General features: G+C 46.9%; 1 protein-coding gene across 1 annotated transcript; it reads left to right on the top strand.

Moving 5' to 3' along the window:
* Positions 1-8278: 8278 nt before the first annotated feature.
* TBCC (tubulin folding cofactor C) lies at positions 8279-10847 on the top strand. Its single transcript, XM_049653244.1, has one exon. The coding sequence runs from the start codon at positions 8577-8579 to the stop codon at positions 9702-9704; it is 1128 nt and encodes a 375-aa protein (XP_049509201.1). The 5' UTR covers positions 8279-8576; the 3' UTR covers positions 9705-10847.
* Positions 10848-16223: the final 5376 nt, after the last annotated feature.

Genomic DNA, 16223 nt, shown 5'->3' on the forward strand with positions numbered 1-16223 from the left:
CCTCCCCAGCTTGCACTCTATCTCTTTAAAAATAAAGCAACGTTAGAAAAAAAAGAAAAAAAAACAGTGCCCAGGTCTCACTCCCAGGGGTTACGACTGAACTATTCATGGGAAGGCCGTGGGCATCAGGATTTTGTAAAGCCTTCCATAGGTGCTAACGGGCAACCAGGGTTGAGGACGTTGCTCTTTTTCTCACGTCCAGGTTTGTTACACATGCCCTGTCTCTGTTGCTAGAGGCACTGGAGCTCTTCTAGCTTCCTGGCCATCAAGCCGGGGACTTTCTGTCTTTTTCACTGCTGTATTCCTAGTACCTAGAACGGTGCCCAGATCATAGTTGGCGCTCTATGAGTACCTGCGGAAAGGCATGCACGAGTGACTGCTTTCTCCCTTCTCCTGGCTGGAGATCACTCATTTTGCAGGATGCAGCTGCGATTTACTAAAAGACATCCCCCCACCCCATTCCCCTGGTCTGGGTTAGGTTACTGTGTGTGATCTTAGTGCGCCCAAGATTTCCCGTTTTAGTATGTATCACACGACATTGTCTGTGTCCCTCGTTTAGGCTGTAAGCTCCAAGGGAGCCGTGTGTGTGTGTTCGGCACCTAGCAAAGGGCCAAGCCTACGGTCGGTGTTGATTAAGTAAGTGCGGCAGGTACAAATGGAAGCAGTGGGCATGGTGTGTAGGTGTCCTGGCAGGGTCTGGTGTGGCTGGAGTAAAGGCGACGGTGGGAGATGCGGCTGGGGAGGTACAGGGCTCGGAAGCCTACTGACGCGCTGTCAGTACAATCGGGTGTGGTATCATGATCAGACGGGTGGTGTTAAAAAGCTTGGACCCAGGAACCAGGCTGACCCACTTCGAATCTTAGCTCTACCACTTAGTAGCTCTTGGTCCCGAGGAAGTCACTGTCGCTTCTTCAGTTATCCATCTGTTAAATGGGGATAACAATAGTACCTACATCACGGGCATGTTTCAACTGAATGAGGTAATACATGCAGGTGTGCAGCCATCACCTGGCACACGGTAAATGCCATGTAAGATTTAACAAAACGACTTATATATTTATACACACACACACACAGCACGGTGGGTCGTCTGCAAAGATGGCTGCCAATCCCTTCCACCTGACCGACTGCTGTTCCACCCATCAAGAGGCGGAGTCTGTTTCTCCTCCTGTGGAATTGCGCTGGCCTTGTGATTTGCTTTGACCCCATGACTGCACTAGAAGTGACACGGTACCAATTCCGGTCCGAGCCTTAAGAGGCTCGTGGCATCTGCCTGTGCTCCCTTGGAAGCCAGCCAGCACGCAAAGCTTAAGCTCGAACTACCGCGTGCTAAGAGACCAAGCGTGAGAGAGAGGCCGAGCAGTGAGTTGCACCAGGCGACAGCCAGCACCAAGGCCCCAGACTTGGGAGTGAGGCAGTCTTGGGGCCTCCAGCCCCAGCTGAGCCCACAGAACTGTGAGAAATAATAAATTACTGTTAAGCCGGTGAGTTTGGGGATGGTCATGCAGCAAAATAGGATTGAAACTTACACACAGAAGAAAAAGGACACCACTGGGGCAATAAGGACTTCATTTTAGGCCATCTACTTAAGATGAGGTATTTTGGATAGAAGACAGTTACAAGGATAGTAAATGGTTACATGGCAATATCTAGAAAGGTACTGGCAGTTCAGGCTTGGGTCCAGGAGAGAGGTGGAAGAGGAGGTAAGCATCAGAGAGGTGGTCAGCACATGGACAGCAGGCCAAGGAGATGGTAAACTGGTCAAGGAGGTGAGACGAGTGAGAAGAGGGGTACTGGTAGAGAAACCTGGCTCAGTCGGTCTGACTCTTGATTTCAGCTGAGGTCAAGATCTCACTGTCCTTGAGAGATCCAGCCCCGCCTCTGGCTCCATGCTGCACTGGGCGTGGAGCCTGCTTGGGATTCTGTTTCTCTCTCTCTCTCTCTCTGTCTGTCTCTCAGTCTGTCAGGGAGACAAGAAGCAGCAGTGATGTGGGGTGGACAGGGGACTAAGACAGAACCAGAGGCCGTGCTTCAAGAAGGGGTATTCGAGTGCTTTGAGCTACAAACAGCTATGGATTTGAAGGTAGGAGGGAGGTGGGCACTCTCACTTTCAAATAAAGTGGCAGAGGCAGAAGTCGTAGGGGAAGGGGCTGAGGAGGGAATGATAACTGAGAAACCAGTCATAGCAAATGTAGATAATGCTTTTAAAAGTCAGGGGGTGGAGGGATGGGTGAAGATGCTCAAAGGGTGCAAACTTCCAGGTATAAGATGGGTAAGTTCTGGAGACGTGATGTACAGCATGCTGATTATAGTTAATTGTATCATCTATTGAAAGTTGCTATGAGAGTAGATCTTTTGTTTTTATTATTTAAAAATTTTAAAATGTTTATTCATTTTTTGAGAGAAGGAGAGTGCGTGTGCACGGCGGGGGCTGGGGGAGTAGGAGGGAGACACAGAATCCGAAGCAGGCTCCAGGCTCTGAGCTGTCAGCACAGAGCCCGATGTGGCGCTCGAACCCACCCAACTGTGAGATCGTGACCTGAGCAGAAGTCAGACGCTTAATTGACTAAGTCACCCAGGCGCCTCGAGAGTAGATTTTAAAAGTTCTCACCAGACACATACACAAAAGGTAACTACGTGAGGTGATAGATATGTTAACTAAACTTATTGTGGTGATCACTTTGCAATATATATATTTCAAACCATCACGTTGTATATCTTAAATTCACACAGTGTTATTTATCAAATTATATGTCAATAAAGCTGGGGGGGGGGAATAAACCTAATTACCTATTACTCCCCCAATTTTGTTTCTTTTCTAGACAGAGAGAAAGAAGGGGAGGGGCAGAGAGAGGGAGGGAGAGAGAGAATCCCAAGCAGGCTCTGAGCTGTCAGCGCAGAGCCCAAAGCGGGTTTCGAACTCAAGAACCTCAAGAACCATGAGATCATCACCTGAGCTATTTGGACACTTAACTGACTGAGCCACACAGGCGCCCCTCACTGCCCACTTTTACAGAGAACCCAGAAACCATCTGACTTATCTGCCAATTACCAAACATACAAATTTCCCTATAGCTGCACCCTCCCTGCTAATGTGGCATGTTTAAACTGCAGTTTAGGAGGTAGTGGGTGGCTTAGTCGGTCTGACTCTTGATTTCAGCTCAAGATCTCACTGTCTTTGAGAGACTGAGTCCACCTCTGGCTCCACGCTGCGCTGGGCATGGAGCCTGCTTGGGATTCTCTCCCCCCTGCCCTCCCCCACCCCCCCCCACCCCTTCCCTGCTCATGCTCTCTCTCTCAAAATAAATACATAAACCTTACAAAAGAACAAACGCTGCAGTTTAATGTAGGGGGCCTTGATCAGCATTTTTGAAATGCAGTAAGTAGGACAGAAAATAGTATCTATTGCACACAGTAAGAGTATTTACTGTTTCTTAAAGCTTCTGTTTCAGTTACCATGTATCTGTGACTGTGGGTTGAGGTCAAAAAGTTTGTGTGTGTTGGGAAACATGCACAATAAAAAGTTAAAACAGCCTTGCAATAGAGAATCTGCCCCAGCTCTCTATCTAGGGCTGATCCTTGCACCTGTGCTTTGAATCCGACAGCCCCCACTCCCCACCCCAGCCCCCCTCTCCCCCCACCCCCGGCCCCCCTTCCCCCTGCCCCCACCTTTTCAGGATCCTTGTATTATGAACCTATGTTTTCTCTGTAAAAAGAACACCTCACTGGCTTCCTCCCAACCCCCAGCTAGTGGCCCTTCCGCCTCATGGTCAAACTTCTCCAAAGACTTATCTGTGTGTCACTAGCTCAGTTACGGCGTTCCATCCCTGCTCACACTCGTGTGGTATGCCTCCTGCCCACAGCAGTCCTCTGGCACAGCTCTCCACAAGGTCACCAGTGACTCCATGAGCCCATACATCTAGAAGACACTTTCCAGTGTTCACTCACTTCTCCTTATCGATTCCTGGTCACCCTTCCAGCCTCAGCTCAACTCCCAAGGAAGCCTTCACCGACCTCCCCAGCAAGGTCAAACCTCCCCCTGGAGGCACTCACTGTTCCTCTTTTCCTCTGTAACACTGTCACTGTTACAATTTTACAATTTTACAATTTTACAATTTGTGCCTTTATCTGCCCAGGTTAGGCCTCCCCAAGAGGAAAAAGGCTATGCCTGTCTTTATTCACCTTGGCAGCCTGAAGGCCTTCCTGGGCTCCGTGGGGGAGGCGTGGGGCACAGTAAGTGCTTCATAAACTGATGCTGGCTTAATAAACCGTGCTAAACGGTGCCAGCCTCTGGGCGAGGCATTAGATGCACAATGATGCAAATAGTTCCAGAAAGAGAAGGGTTTTGAAGAGCATATGAGAGCCAGGGGCAAAGGTGGAAGGAAGGGGCCTGCTCCTGTCCTGCTTCCCGGACCAACGTGGTGTCTTTTCAAGGACAGCACATGCCTTCACGTGGTCATCTTTCATGGTCCGGAAAGTTGGAAAATTTGCCTAACATTTGACACTTGCATGGAGAGCTCTTTAATGAGTGCTTTATATCCAATAGTCAACGTCTGCTGAAAGATACTACCTCTTTTGGAACTGAGCTACCAGAAAACGGCCTGGAACTGTTTATTTGCCTGGTATCTCTCATCCACACAGGGTCTCTGATAAACTCCACAGAACAGCAAAAGGACTTACTCCTGGCTGCCTAGACACCCAAAAACTGTTTTCTGTACGGAGATACTTTCATTTCCTGCAGCATAAATACATAAACATTCACTTTATGACATTACAAGATCAAATGACTACGACAAATACTTAACATCTAACACAGTATGGAGACATAACCAGCAAAATCCAGACTTGGGAAACTCTACTGAACTAATAACAATCAGGTTTTTCTAACAAAACAATTGGTAGGGGGGCAGGATTTAAAAGTGATTAAAAGTGATTTAAGGAACATATCAGCTAGACACATTATATGGAACTTTTTTGGCTCCTTACTCAATAAATAAGTTAAAATGGGGAAATTATAGGATAATCAAGGAAATATGAATATAGACTGGAACTCTGATGATAAGGAAATATCACTACTTTTTTGGAGTGTGGTGATATGCGGTTATGGGTTTTTTTTAATTTTTTTTTTTAATGTTTATTTATTTTTCAGACAGAGAGAGAGACACAGCATGAACGGGGGAGGGGCAGAGAGAGAGGGAAACAGAATCGGAAGCAGGCTCCAGGCTCTGAGCCATCAGCCCAGAGCCCGACGCGGGGCACGAACCCGCGGACCGCGAGATCGTGACATGAGCCGAAGTCGGACACCTAACCGACTGATCCACCCAGGCGCCCCTTTTTAAATTATTTTTGAAAATGTTTTATTTATTTTTGAGAGACAGACAGAGTATGAGCAGGGGAGGCGCAGAGGGAGAGGGAGACACAGAATCCGAAGCAGGCTCCAGGCTCTGAGCTGTCAGCACAGAGCCCGACGCAGGGCTCGAACCCACGAACCATGAGATCATGACCTGAGCTGACGTTAGACATTTAACCGACTGAGCCACCCAGGCACTCCATATGTGGTTATGTTTTAAAAAGGTAGGGGCGCCTGAGTGGCTCAGTTGCTTTAAGCATCTGACTCTCAACTTCAGCTCAGGCCACGATCTCACTGTTCACAAGGTGAAGCCCCGCATTGGGTTCCACACTGCATGGAGCCTGCCTAGGATTCTCTCTCCCTCTGTCTCTGCCCCTTCCTGTGCGCACTCTCTTTCACTCTCTCAAAATAAATAAGTAAACTTTGAAAAGGTAGTCCTCATCATTTTGAGAGACACATTGAAATATTTATAGATTATGAAATATGAAATAATATAATGTTCGGGATTTGCTGTAAAATAATCAGGGTGATGGGGTGTGTAAGTGGTCAGAGATTCAGAAGAAATGGGACTGTCAGTTGGTAATTATTGAAGCTTGGGTGATACATACACATCACCTCTACTGTCCCCTTTCCTATGCTTGAAAATTCCAGGATCTTCTTATAAAGTAAATCTAACAAATAGAACCATAAACCATAAATTTTTGTTAAATAATTTTTAAAGTCTGTAATACCTTAGAATTCTTTCAAGATGTCTAGAAGAGGGGTAGTACTTGATTCACAAACTCCTGAAGGTTATGAAAGTAGGATTCAGAACTCTCAAGCTGCTTGCCTTTTGCCACATTTCACATCGTTGTAATACATCACCCTCTTTCCTTCCACTCAACAGGCACTTACCTCCCAGGAGCTGGGATCCATTTCAAGGATGCACACTGAATTGTCTGCCCTCAAATGTCAGAAAAAAGACACAAATACAGTCCGGCACTGCTGGCAGTTTTATAACCCTCCTATTGCTTTTGAACATTGAAACGTAGCTTTATATTCATGTTCTGACCACCTACCTACCTTGGCTTGCAGCTGTGCTGGGGTCTGTAAAGAACAGTCAAGCCAATCCTTCATGATGACCACGTCACTGACCACGCAGGCCCAACATCGGTCTTTGAAACTGCCTCCAACAACCTGTCCCTTTTTGTCCTTTACCTCTTCTCATAAAAGTTTGAACTGCCCAACTTAAAATATTCAGAAACTTCCAAAGTCTCTTGGCCTCTATGCCAAAACCTGTTTGGGGGCAGAAATGAAGCTCTTGGGAAGGCTTAATGACATTCAATTCCACGTCTGATACAGACACTAACGACCACCCATAGTCCACTATGGCTAATGCAGAAATGTTGCCTCACTGCACCTGCAGCTCCAGTAAACCTCGGTTGGCTCCAAACTTGAGTGGGACAGATTCAATTGCTGAAAAGCTTAAGGGAGGCAGGTCAGGTTTTTGTTTTTGGGGTCGTTCCCCCTAGCAAAATAAATCTTCTTTAAACCTTCCTTGGTGAAATCAACTCTTCATAAAATGAAGCAGCTATTGTACGCCTCCGTATGGCTTAGACAAGTTAACCAGCTATATTTCTTTCACCAGCCTCATAACCAAACCACACAAAAAGCCTCGTCTAGTCTGCACATGAAACAAAGCGAAGGAAAACGAAGAATATATACTACAAGCGTTAAGCACCGGATTTTTTCAGCACCCCGGTTCCCATCTGCTGCACACACAAACACCCGGGACCCCCACCCCTGTCCCCCGGGGCGCACAATTTGCCAAACAGTGCGATGTGTGCTTGCTTTCAGTGGAAAAATACGGGAATTTACGTGTGTTTTGCTGTTTTAAGTGGGAACGGAAAGAGGAGAGTGGGGCGTGAAAAACTGGAAATAGGTCGTAATTCTCTCGTTTCCTCCCATCTTTCTATGCATCAAAATGCAGGTGTATCAGTGAAATTTCAACGGACAGTTTCTTGGGCAAATACGCCAATTAGCAACGATGGGAGGCTGCGAACGGGGGTGGAGATCAGGGTGAAACCGAAGCCTGGGAAGGCGGGCGAGGTCAAAGGCGCGCCCTGCGCTCCCCGGGCTGCCCCGAGCACGCGAGGTTGCCGTGCGCCCGCAGCCCGCGGCGTCCCGGCTCTCAGCCGGCCGGTGGCCCTGCGTTTTGCTAGTGACTGCGCCGGCTTGGCTGCCCACTCACACCTCCGGCTGATCCCGACTTTAGGCTAGGCTCATTCACTTCCGGTGACAAATCCCTCCCACCACCCTAGAAATAATGTAACATTTCCCCCAACGCTTTCCTAAAGACCGACGGTCCCACGGGAGAGCAGCAGAACCCCGAGCTCGGGTCTCACCCCCGCGCGGCCAGCGGCGCGCAGCTGCAGAGCGACTGACCTCGAAGGGGGGGGCGGACGTGGGAGGAAGAGGAAGGGGGTGTGGAATCTCACCCTCCCCCGCCCCCACCCCTCCGACTGCAGCAATTGGCCAAAAAAATAGTAATCCGTTTTTAGACTGCCCCTGGGCCCCCGGAACCCGGTTGCAGTGAGAAACCCAGTCTCTCCCATCCCAGTGCCCCTCGCCTACTGCCGTCCCCGTAAGTGCCTGCGGGAATCCAGGAGACCCAGGCCACGCGGAACTGCAGCGGCTGAGGGGGGAAGGCGGGTAGAATGAGGGTTTGGGGGCGGCAGGAATGGGTTGGGGGAGGGGGTGGTGGAAGGGAAAAGAAAAAACCAGAGGCATGCAAGCGGCTCCCTAGCCAGCTGTTCCAGCTGCCGCTTCCTCCGACGCGGGCCGGGCGGTGCAATATTCCACCCCCCCCCTCCATCTTTCTCACCACTACCTGTCCCCCCACCCACCATACGCACACATTCCCCCCACCAGTAGCGGATCTCCGGCCTGTAAGGGGGTAGTAGGGAGGAGCTGGGGGGAGGGGGAGGCCTGCGAGTTTCTAACCTTGTTCTTATAAACAAACCCACATGTGCAGCTGCCGCTGCTGCAACTCACCCCACAATCCCGGATATAAGTCCTGCCCCTTTAAGAGGAAAAAAAGCTTCCCCCTCCTGTCTCCCACCCCACCCATCCGCAAGGACCTTTGTCTCCCCACCCCCCTTGTCAATCGGCCCCGCCTCATATCCCCGCCCTCTCCGACGCGGAGGAGCCAATGGGCTAAGAAAATAAGGCCGGGGCTGACGTAAGCATGTCCGGCCAATCACAGGACGCGTTGGTGGGAGGCCTCTCGCAGGGCGCGCCAGGAGGAAGCAAGGCAGGAGAAAGGAAGCTTGAAGTCAAGATGGAGACTGCTAGTTGCTCCGCCGCTGCGGCGAATGGGGCCGTGGGGTCGCAGCGGGACCGGAGCCTGGTGCCTGAGCGGCTTCAGAGACGAGAACAAGAGCGTCAACTGGAGGTGGAAAGGCGGAAGCAAAAGCGGCAGAACCAGGAGGTGGAGCAGGAGAAGAGCGACTTTTTCGCTGCCGCCTTCGCTCGGGAGCGAGCGGCCGTGGAAGAGCTTCTGGAGGGCGGAGAATCCATGGAGCGGCTGGAGGAGGCGGCCTCTCGGCTCCAGGGCCTGCAGAAACTTGTCAACGACTCGGTTTTGTTCCTGGCCGCCTACGACCTGCGGCAGGGACAGGAGGCGCTGACGCGGCTACAGACGACCCTGGCCGAGCGGCGCCAGAAGCTGCAGCCCAAGAAGCGTTTCGCTTTCAAGACCCGGAGGAAGGACGCTGCTTCGGCCGCCAAAGTAGACTCCTCTCCTGGAGCCCCGGCGGCGGAAGGCATCCTGGCCTCCCCGCCGCCCTTGAAGGAGGAGGGAGGCATCGGCTCCAGCTGGGTCTTCGGCTTCTCCAACGTGGAGTCCCAAGTCTTGGAGAAGAGGGCAGAGGAGCTGCACCAGCGTGACGTTCTTTTGGCCGAACTGAGCAAATGCACAGTCAGACTGTATGGCAATCCCAACACCCTGCGGCTGGCCAAAGCCCGAAGTTGCACGGTGCTCTGCGGCCCGGTGTCCACCTCTGTGTTCCTGGAGGACTGCAGTGATTGCGTGCTGGCCGTGGCCTGCCAACAGCTGCGTGTACACACTACGAGAGACACCCGCATCTTCTTGCAGGTGACCAGCAGGGCTATCGTGGAAGACTGTAGTGGGATCCAGTTCGCCCCTTATACCTGGAGCTACCCGGGTATCGACAAGGACTTCGAGGGCTCTGGTTTAGATAGGAGCAAAAATAACTGGAACGACGTCGACGATTTTAACTGGCTGGCCCGGGATATGGCCTCCCCAAACTGGAGTATTCTTCCTGAAGAAGAGCGAATGGTCCAGTGGGACTAAGCAGTTGTCACTATATTCTTCACTCCTACCAAAAACTTCCCATGTGGGACCGACTCCTGCTACTGGGATTTCAAAGTTTACTTACTGTTATCGCGCTTTGTATGTTTTCGGTATTTTAAGGCTTGAGATTGTGTTAGGCTCCTACTTGTGATTTCCATTAAATTCACAACAGGTCTAACACTTTGAAGCATTTTTGCTCTTTTGGTAATGTGTAGTAGCTTTAATTAATTGACTATGATAGTTTGAAACAGAGGTAAAGAGTGTCTGTGTATGTTGGTTATTAATGCTTTGTGTATTTAAAACTTACTGCATGATAAAGTAGACCCTCAATAAATACTTAATGAATTTGTAGGGCTCTAGTAGGAGGCAGTTAATGTGGAAGTATGTTATCAAACCTTAAAACACTAGCCCTTGAGAGCTCTTGACTTGAAACTTTCACTTCCATAGGTATTACTCAGCAGGGCGGTGGAAGGACTCTGGTCTTCAGGTACACATTAGCTTGGGCTTCCGGAATCCAGCTACTCATCGACTTGTTTGGATCCAAAGTTTTGGCATTGACCCCAGGAGACTCATGAGTCTTACCAACTGTGAAACCAAAATAATTATAGCTACCAAATTTTTTGTTCACTTAAAAGGTTGTAGACACTGTTCTAAGCACCTTACTCATGTAAACATGACATTTAGTCCAGAAAATCTTAGGTAGTTTCTGTTAACACCATTTTTCAAGCGAGGTAGGTGAGTTGCCAGAGTCACACAGCTCAAGGGGACTGGGAAACCAGGTGGTCTGGCTCCAGAGCCCACCTTCTCAACCACTGGAACGTACTGATTTTGAATAGCGTTAGTTGGAAAGAGCTTTCCGGAGTCATTAAAGAGGGCAAATTGCTTTTCCTAAATTCTCAGGAATAAATGTTACATATCTTCACACAGAAACATATATAGCCGAGTCTTAATTTTTTCCACTCAAATTTTGCTGTGATTGTGTACTATTATAAATTTGGTTTTTGCTCTGTGTTCTCACCCATATTCTTAAATGGAAAGTTCTAAGAGTTTCGAAAAACTTTTTGGGGTCTAGTGCCTTGTATCTGTAGACATGATTTGAATTTAATAATGACCATACGTATTAAAGTGCTTATAGTACCTTAAGTATATGTTTAATGTTTATATGTTCTGGCTTGTTCCAAAAAAGGACTTAAGGTGGCTTTTTGGATGTGTGAAATGTAACAAGATAACAAATGAGAAGGAGGAACAAGGGTAGAGTCAATGAGGCAGAAATGAAGCCAGTAAAAAAATGTGGCCTGCCAAGCTCTATTCTTTAGATGGAGGTGAAACCAGAATTTTTTCCCCTCTCGGCTATTAGCTGACTTGAAACAGAATCCTAATCAGTTTCACAGTTTGCAACATCTCCAAAGAGGAGAGATTTAAAAAATCTATTGCTCAGGAGAATTAATGCTGGTAAGAAAAAGAGACAACATGTAATGAAATTCTCAAACATATCTTCACATTAGAAAGAAACAGGGACTAGGAAAACTACGCTCCTAAAGACTGATAGTTTAACACCAGGTGCCCTTCAGGAAAAGCCATGCTTCTGGCACTAACGGGCTTGCGATTCATTTTTGTGGACTGCACTTTTATAGGACCGTTAACTAGTTGCATCTAAAAAAAATCCATGCAGTTTGTAATAGATAATAAAATCACAAAATCACGGCAGTTTGAGCCATAGTTAATGCTGGCTAATCTCAGCTGGGCTTTCCTGTATCTTTTCGAAGTTCTCTCTTTCCGACCTCCATAGCCTTGCTCCACACTGTTTCTCTTGCATTTTCCCCCGTCATTGTGATTCTGGTGACTTACAGCCCTTACTTGAGAGATGCCCAGGATTGTCGTTAGCTTCTTTGTGTCCATGCTCTCTAGAGCCTCAACTCTCAACCTACGTGGACAGTTCTGTCAGTGGGTTCATCAGCCTTTCAAATTCATATATTCTTAAAATCTCCATTTTCACTTCTTTCTTTCCCAAGTTCTGTTATTTCTTTTAATGATGTCGCCATTCTTCAGGCATTTGATGCTTACTAGGGCCCAGCAGGTAAAGTCAATGAGTAAGGCAGTTGGGAGAAAGTCAATAGGGAATGGGGGACCTGTGACTTGGAAGATAAATTTAGGCATTTTAAAAACATTGGACAAGCCAAGCAAAACTTTTTTGCAGTCTGCATCTGATCCTTGAGCTGGCCAGTTTGTAACATCAGACTTCCAGATCACGTCCATTCTATGCTTAGCAGATCTTGCCTGTTCTTGTCCTCTCCAGTCTTTATGCCATTTCAGAAAGTTAGACTTTATTGTTTTCCCTAAACTTAAACTATGATGATTTCCTTAACTTTATTTATTTATTTTGAGAGAGATAAAGACTGGGCAATCGGGGGGTGGGTGCAGAGAGGGAGGGAGAGAGAGAATCCCAAGCAGGCTCTGCCCTGACAGACACGAAACTCAAACTCACGAACCATGAGATCATGACCTAAGTCAAAATCAAGAGTTGGTCGCTTAATCAGCTGGGCCATCCAGGCGCCCTGGTTGTTTGTTTGTTTGTTTGTTTTGACAAAAGAAAAAAATTATAGTCACACCTCTGAATTAAAAGCATTAATTAGAGGGTGCCTGGCTGGCTCAGTCACTAGAGCATGGTGACTCTTGATCTTGGGTGGTGAGTTCAATCCTGATGCTGGGTGTACAGATTACTTTTTTATTTTTAAAAAGATTTTTAAGTTTATTTTTGAGAAAGAAAGCAAGAGCATAAAGGAGGGCAGGGGCAGAGAGAGGGAGAGAGAATCCCAAGCAGGCTCCATGCTGTCAGCACAAAGCCTGATGCAGGGCTCAAACCCACAAACCATGAGGTCATGACCCGAGCCAAAATCAAGAGTCAGACACTTAACTAGCTAAGCTACCCAGGTGCCCCGAGATTACTTTTCAGAAAAGCATTAATTAGAGTTATTTTAGTAAGTTTTTTATTAAGCAAACTTAATGGTCATTACAATGAGAGCATATTGCACCAGTAAGTGTAAATACCATATATTTTCGTTAAAATCAACTCTAGGAAAGCAGTAAAACTGCACATTAGTTAAGCAATCAGAGTTTATTATATTTCATTTATGATTGGCTTTGTTAGGCATAATTTAGTACAGTATTCCATCGTATCACTTCAGTCTCAACCCCTCTTAAATGAATAAGAGAAATGGCCAATATACATATAAATTCTAACGCTCAAGTTCTGATTGCAATGCAGAAGTTATTATTGCCAAAAAAGTTTTATTTGTATTAGGAAATGCACTAAAGCAGGACAATAAAAAGATTCAGCTTTGTAGGGTAATGTTACACGGTAATACAATGTGTTAGAAACAACATGCAATTACTCTAGCATCACAGAGGTTAAATTACACTGCGTTAAATTAAAAAGTCTCATCACCAACTCAAAAACTTCATCACATTATTTGACTATTTTTCTTCTCTTATGAAGAAAATAACTTGGCCACTGCAAGTAAGATGAGGGGAAATGAAGGGTCAATTATTTACCCAGCTTTAAGTTTCAAGACGTGCAGGGGCAACATGACCGAAAGCCACGTTCAATTCAACTGAACACATATTTGAGCATCTACTATGCACCTGTTCAGCGCTGGGCACTAAGAATGCCATGGTAAACAAGCATGTGGTCTTCCTTTCTCAAGTGTACAGTCCAGATGAAGTCCAAATGAACGAAAGAACAATCACGAGAGAGAAATTCCGAGGACCCTGGTGGGGTAGTGCCCTATAACCTCTCCAGTTTAGAAGAGACCTGAAGTGGGGCGCCTGGGTGGCTCAGTCGGCAGGGCGGCTGACTTCGGCTCAGGTCATAATCTCACAGCTCGTGAGTTCCAGCCCTGCGTCGGGCTCTGTGCTGACAGCTCAGAGCCTGGAGCCTGCTTCAGATTCTGTGTCTCCCTCTCTCTCTGCCCCTCCTCCACTCACACTCTGTCTCTCCCTCCTTCAAAAATAAATAAACATTAAAAAAAAATTAAAAAGAAAAGAAAAGACCTGAAGTAAGGCATTTGTATCAACCACCCATCCAGGGTTTGAATTCCCTGACATCTCTGCCCACCACCTACTTGCATTAGCAACAGTCACAGAAGGAAGCAGTTACTGTTCAAAGGCCTGCCTTCCAATTTTGCAGATACTATTTACTCTGAACTTTAAGAACTGACAAGACCAAGGAAGACAATTCGAGTCCATTTACTTACCCGGTAAACAAGCTCAACATTCTGCTCAGGAATTCAAATGTTCTATTATAAAGTGTTTTTTAGTCGAATGCCTTTCAGTTGTGTGTTATTTCACCAAGGAAGCTATTCATGGTCTGGTTTTTAGAACTAATATTAAAACCTAGATACTTTATGCAGGGGTACAAAAAGATTAGAATAAAAAGTAAATCTTCCTCCTTCCTTTGACCCCAGCCATACAGTTCTCTTCAAAAAGCAACCATCCTGTACTGGTTTCCTTTGTTCTTCTGGTCTTTGCATTTACAAACTTCAGTGCAAGATATCCTTTTATCCTCCCACCCAAATAGAAGCATATTGTGTATAGTATTAGGCACCTTACCTTTGTCACTAACGTTATATTTGGAGATCTTCCATGTGAGTACATATAGAGCCATTTCATTCTCTTTAACTGCTGCATAGTGTCCCCTTCCATGGACAGTGCCATACTTGCTGACCAGTCCCTAATTGATGGGCATTTACGTTGTTCCAGTCTTCAGCCATTAGGAAAATGCTACAACAAATAGCCTTCTACATAAATTATTTAAAAAAAATTTTTTTTAACGTTTATTTATTTTTGAGACAGAGGGAGACAGAGTATGAACGGGGGAGAGGCAGAGAGAGAGGGAGACACAGAATCGGAAGCAGGCTCCAGGCTCTGAGCCATCAGCCCAGAGCCAGACGCGGGGCTTGAACTCACGGACCGCAAGATTGTGACCTGAGCTGAAGTCGGACGCTTAACCCACTGAGCCACGCAGGCGCCCCAATAAATTATTTAGTGTGTGTGCAGTATTACCTGTAGGCTAAATACCTAGAAGAGGAATTACTGGCTCAGTAGGTTACGAACATTTATAACATTGACAGATATGATCACGTTGCCTTCCAAAGAGGTGTATCAGTTTATGCCCTCACTGGCGATATCTGAGAGTGCTATTCCTCCACACCCTTATCAGCATGCTGCGCTGTCACATCTTTGGTGCTCGGCCAATCTGATAATCACAAAAGGTTACCTTCCTGTAATAGCAGTTGTAATCGTCTCCTAACTCATCTCCCCATCTCCGATTGCTAAACGCTTCTCCTGGTCTAAAACCCCCTGAGGTTCCCATTGCCTGCGGCGCTCCCCGGCCTGGAAGACAGGCCCCTTCACCACCGCTCCCAGCCTACTGCGCCTACGTGATGTTTCGCTGTTTCATCACACGCGCTTCATGCTCCAACTAGTCTGAACTAATACCCATTAATCAAACACATTGTATCAATCAGGGACCTGGCAGGAAACAGATGGCACACTCAAAATGGATAATTTGAGAAGAGCTTACTTAAATCAGGAGCTGTGTACACAGCTGTGGGTAGAGTTTAGAAACAGTAAGAGACGGGGCAATACCTGTTATCACTCAGTCTTATGGCTGAAGGCACAAAACTGTCACCTGAACCCGGAGAGAGACAGCACTACCTGATAGGAGCTGCGGCCTTTGGTGGAGGGATGGGGGCTACTACGGGAATGAAAAAAATGCCACTGTCTTCTGTTGGTGCCCTTCATTGGCTGAGGCCAACTGGAAACTGCAGGGCAAGGAAGTCTGTTGGTACAGTCCACATCAGTCATCTGCCAGGACACAAGAACAGGGTGGAGGAAAGTGAAGAATGGATTTGGAGGAACAAATGGAAGAAACTCAGTACAAAACACCTGCCATACTTCCTGGCCTTTTCTCAAGCAGTTCTCACACTTGAGTCCATGTACAGTTGCCAAAATTATGCACAAGCCAAATGTCACCTCCTTTGGGAAGGCTTCCGGGATTTCCTCAGTTTCTTTGAAAAAGAATCAGGATATTTGGAGATGATAGAGCAAAAAAGAAAAGCGAATGAGATAATCTCTGAGGTCAAGCTGTTGCATTCTCTGTGAGGCACAATTTTTAAGGGAAAGAAAGATTTGAAGGAGGTGGGAAGTGTAGGCCAATTCAGCCAACATCCATGTGATAGCAAAACTTCAGAATGCATGTCAGCATAATTAGATACAGAGAATCCAGTATGTCTCCAAGTCAAGAAGTGATTTCAGCAAAATCACTGTCTCTTTGGAAACGTTCAAGAAAAGATGAGATATCAGAGGAGAAACTTCTCAGAAAGACCAAAGAATGACTTCTACAAGAAAAGAACAGGGTGGTGCACCTGGCTGGCTAAGTCAGTGGAGCATGTGACTCTTGATGTTGGGGTCGTGAGTTCATGTTGGGGATAGAGCTTAAGTAAAAAAAAAAAAAAAAAA

This window comes from Panthera uncia, assembly GCF_023721935.1.
Source record: "Panthera uncia isolate 11264 chromosome B2 unlocalized genomic scaffold, Puncia_PCG_1.0 HiC_scaffold_24, whole genome shotgun sequence".
Lineage (NCBI taxonomy): Eukaryota > Metazoa > Chordata > Mammalia > Carnivora > Felidae > Panthera > Panthera uncia.

Excerpts from the sequence above, each read along its gene's own strand:
- TBCC (XM_049653244.1), top strand. The coding sequence starts at position 8,577 with ATGTCCGGCCAATCACAGGACGCGTTGGTGGGAGGCCTCTCGCAGGGC.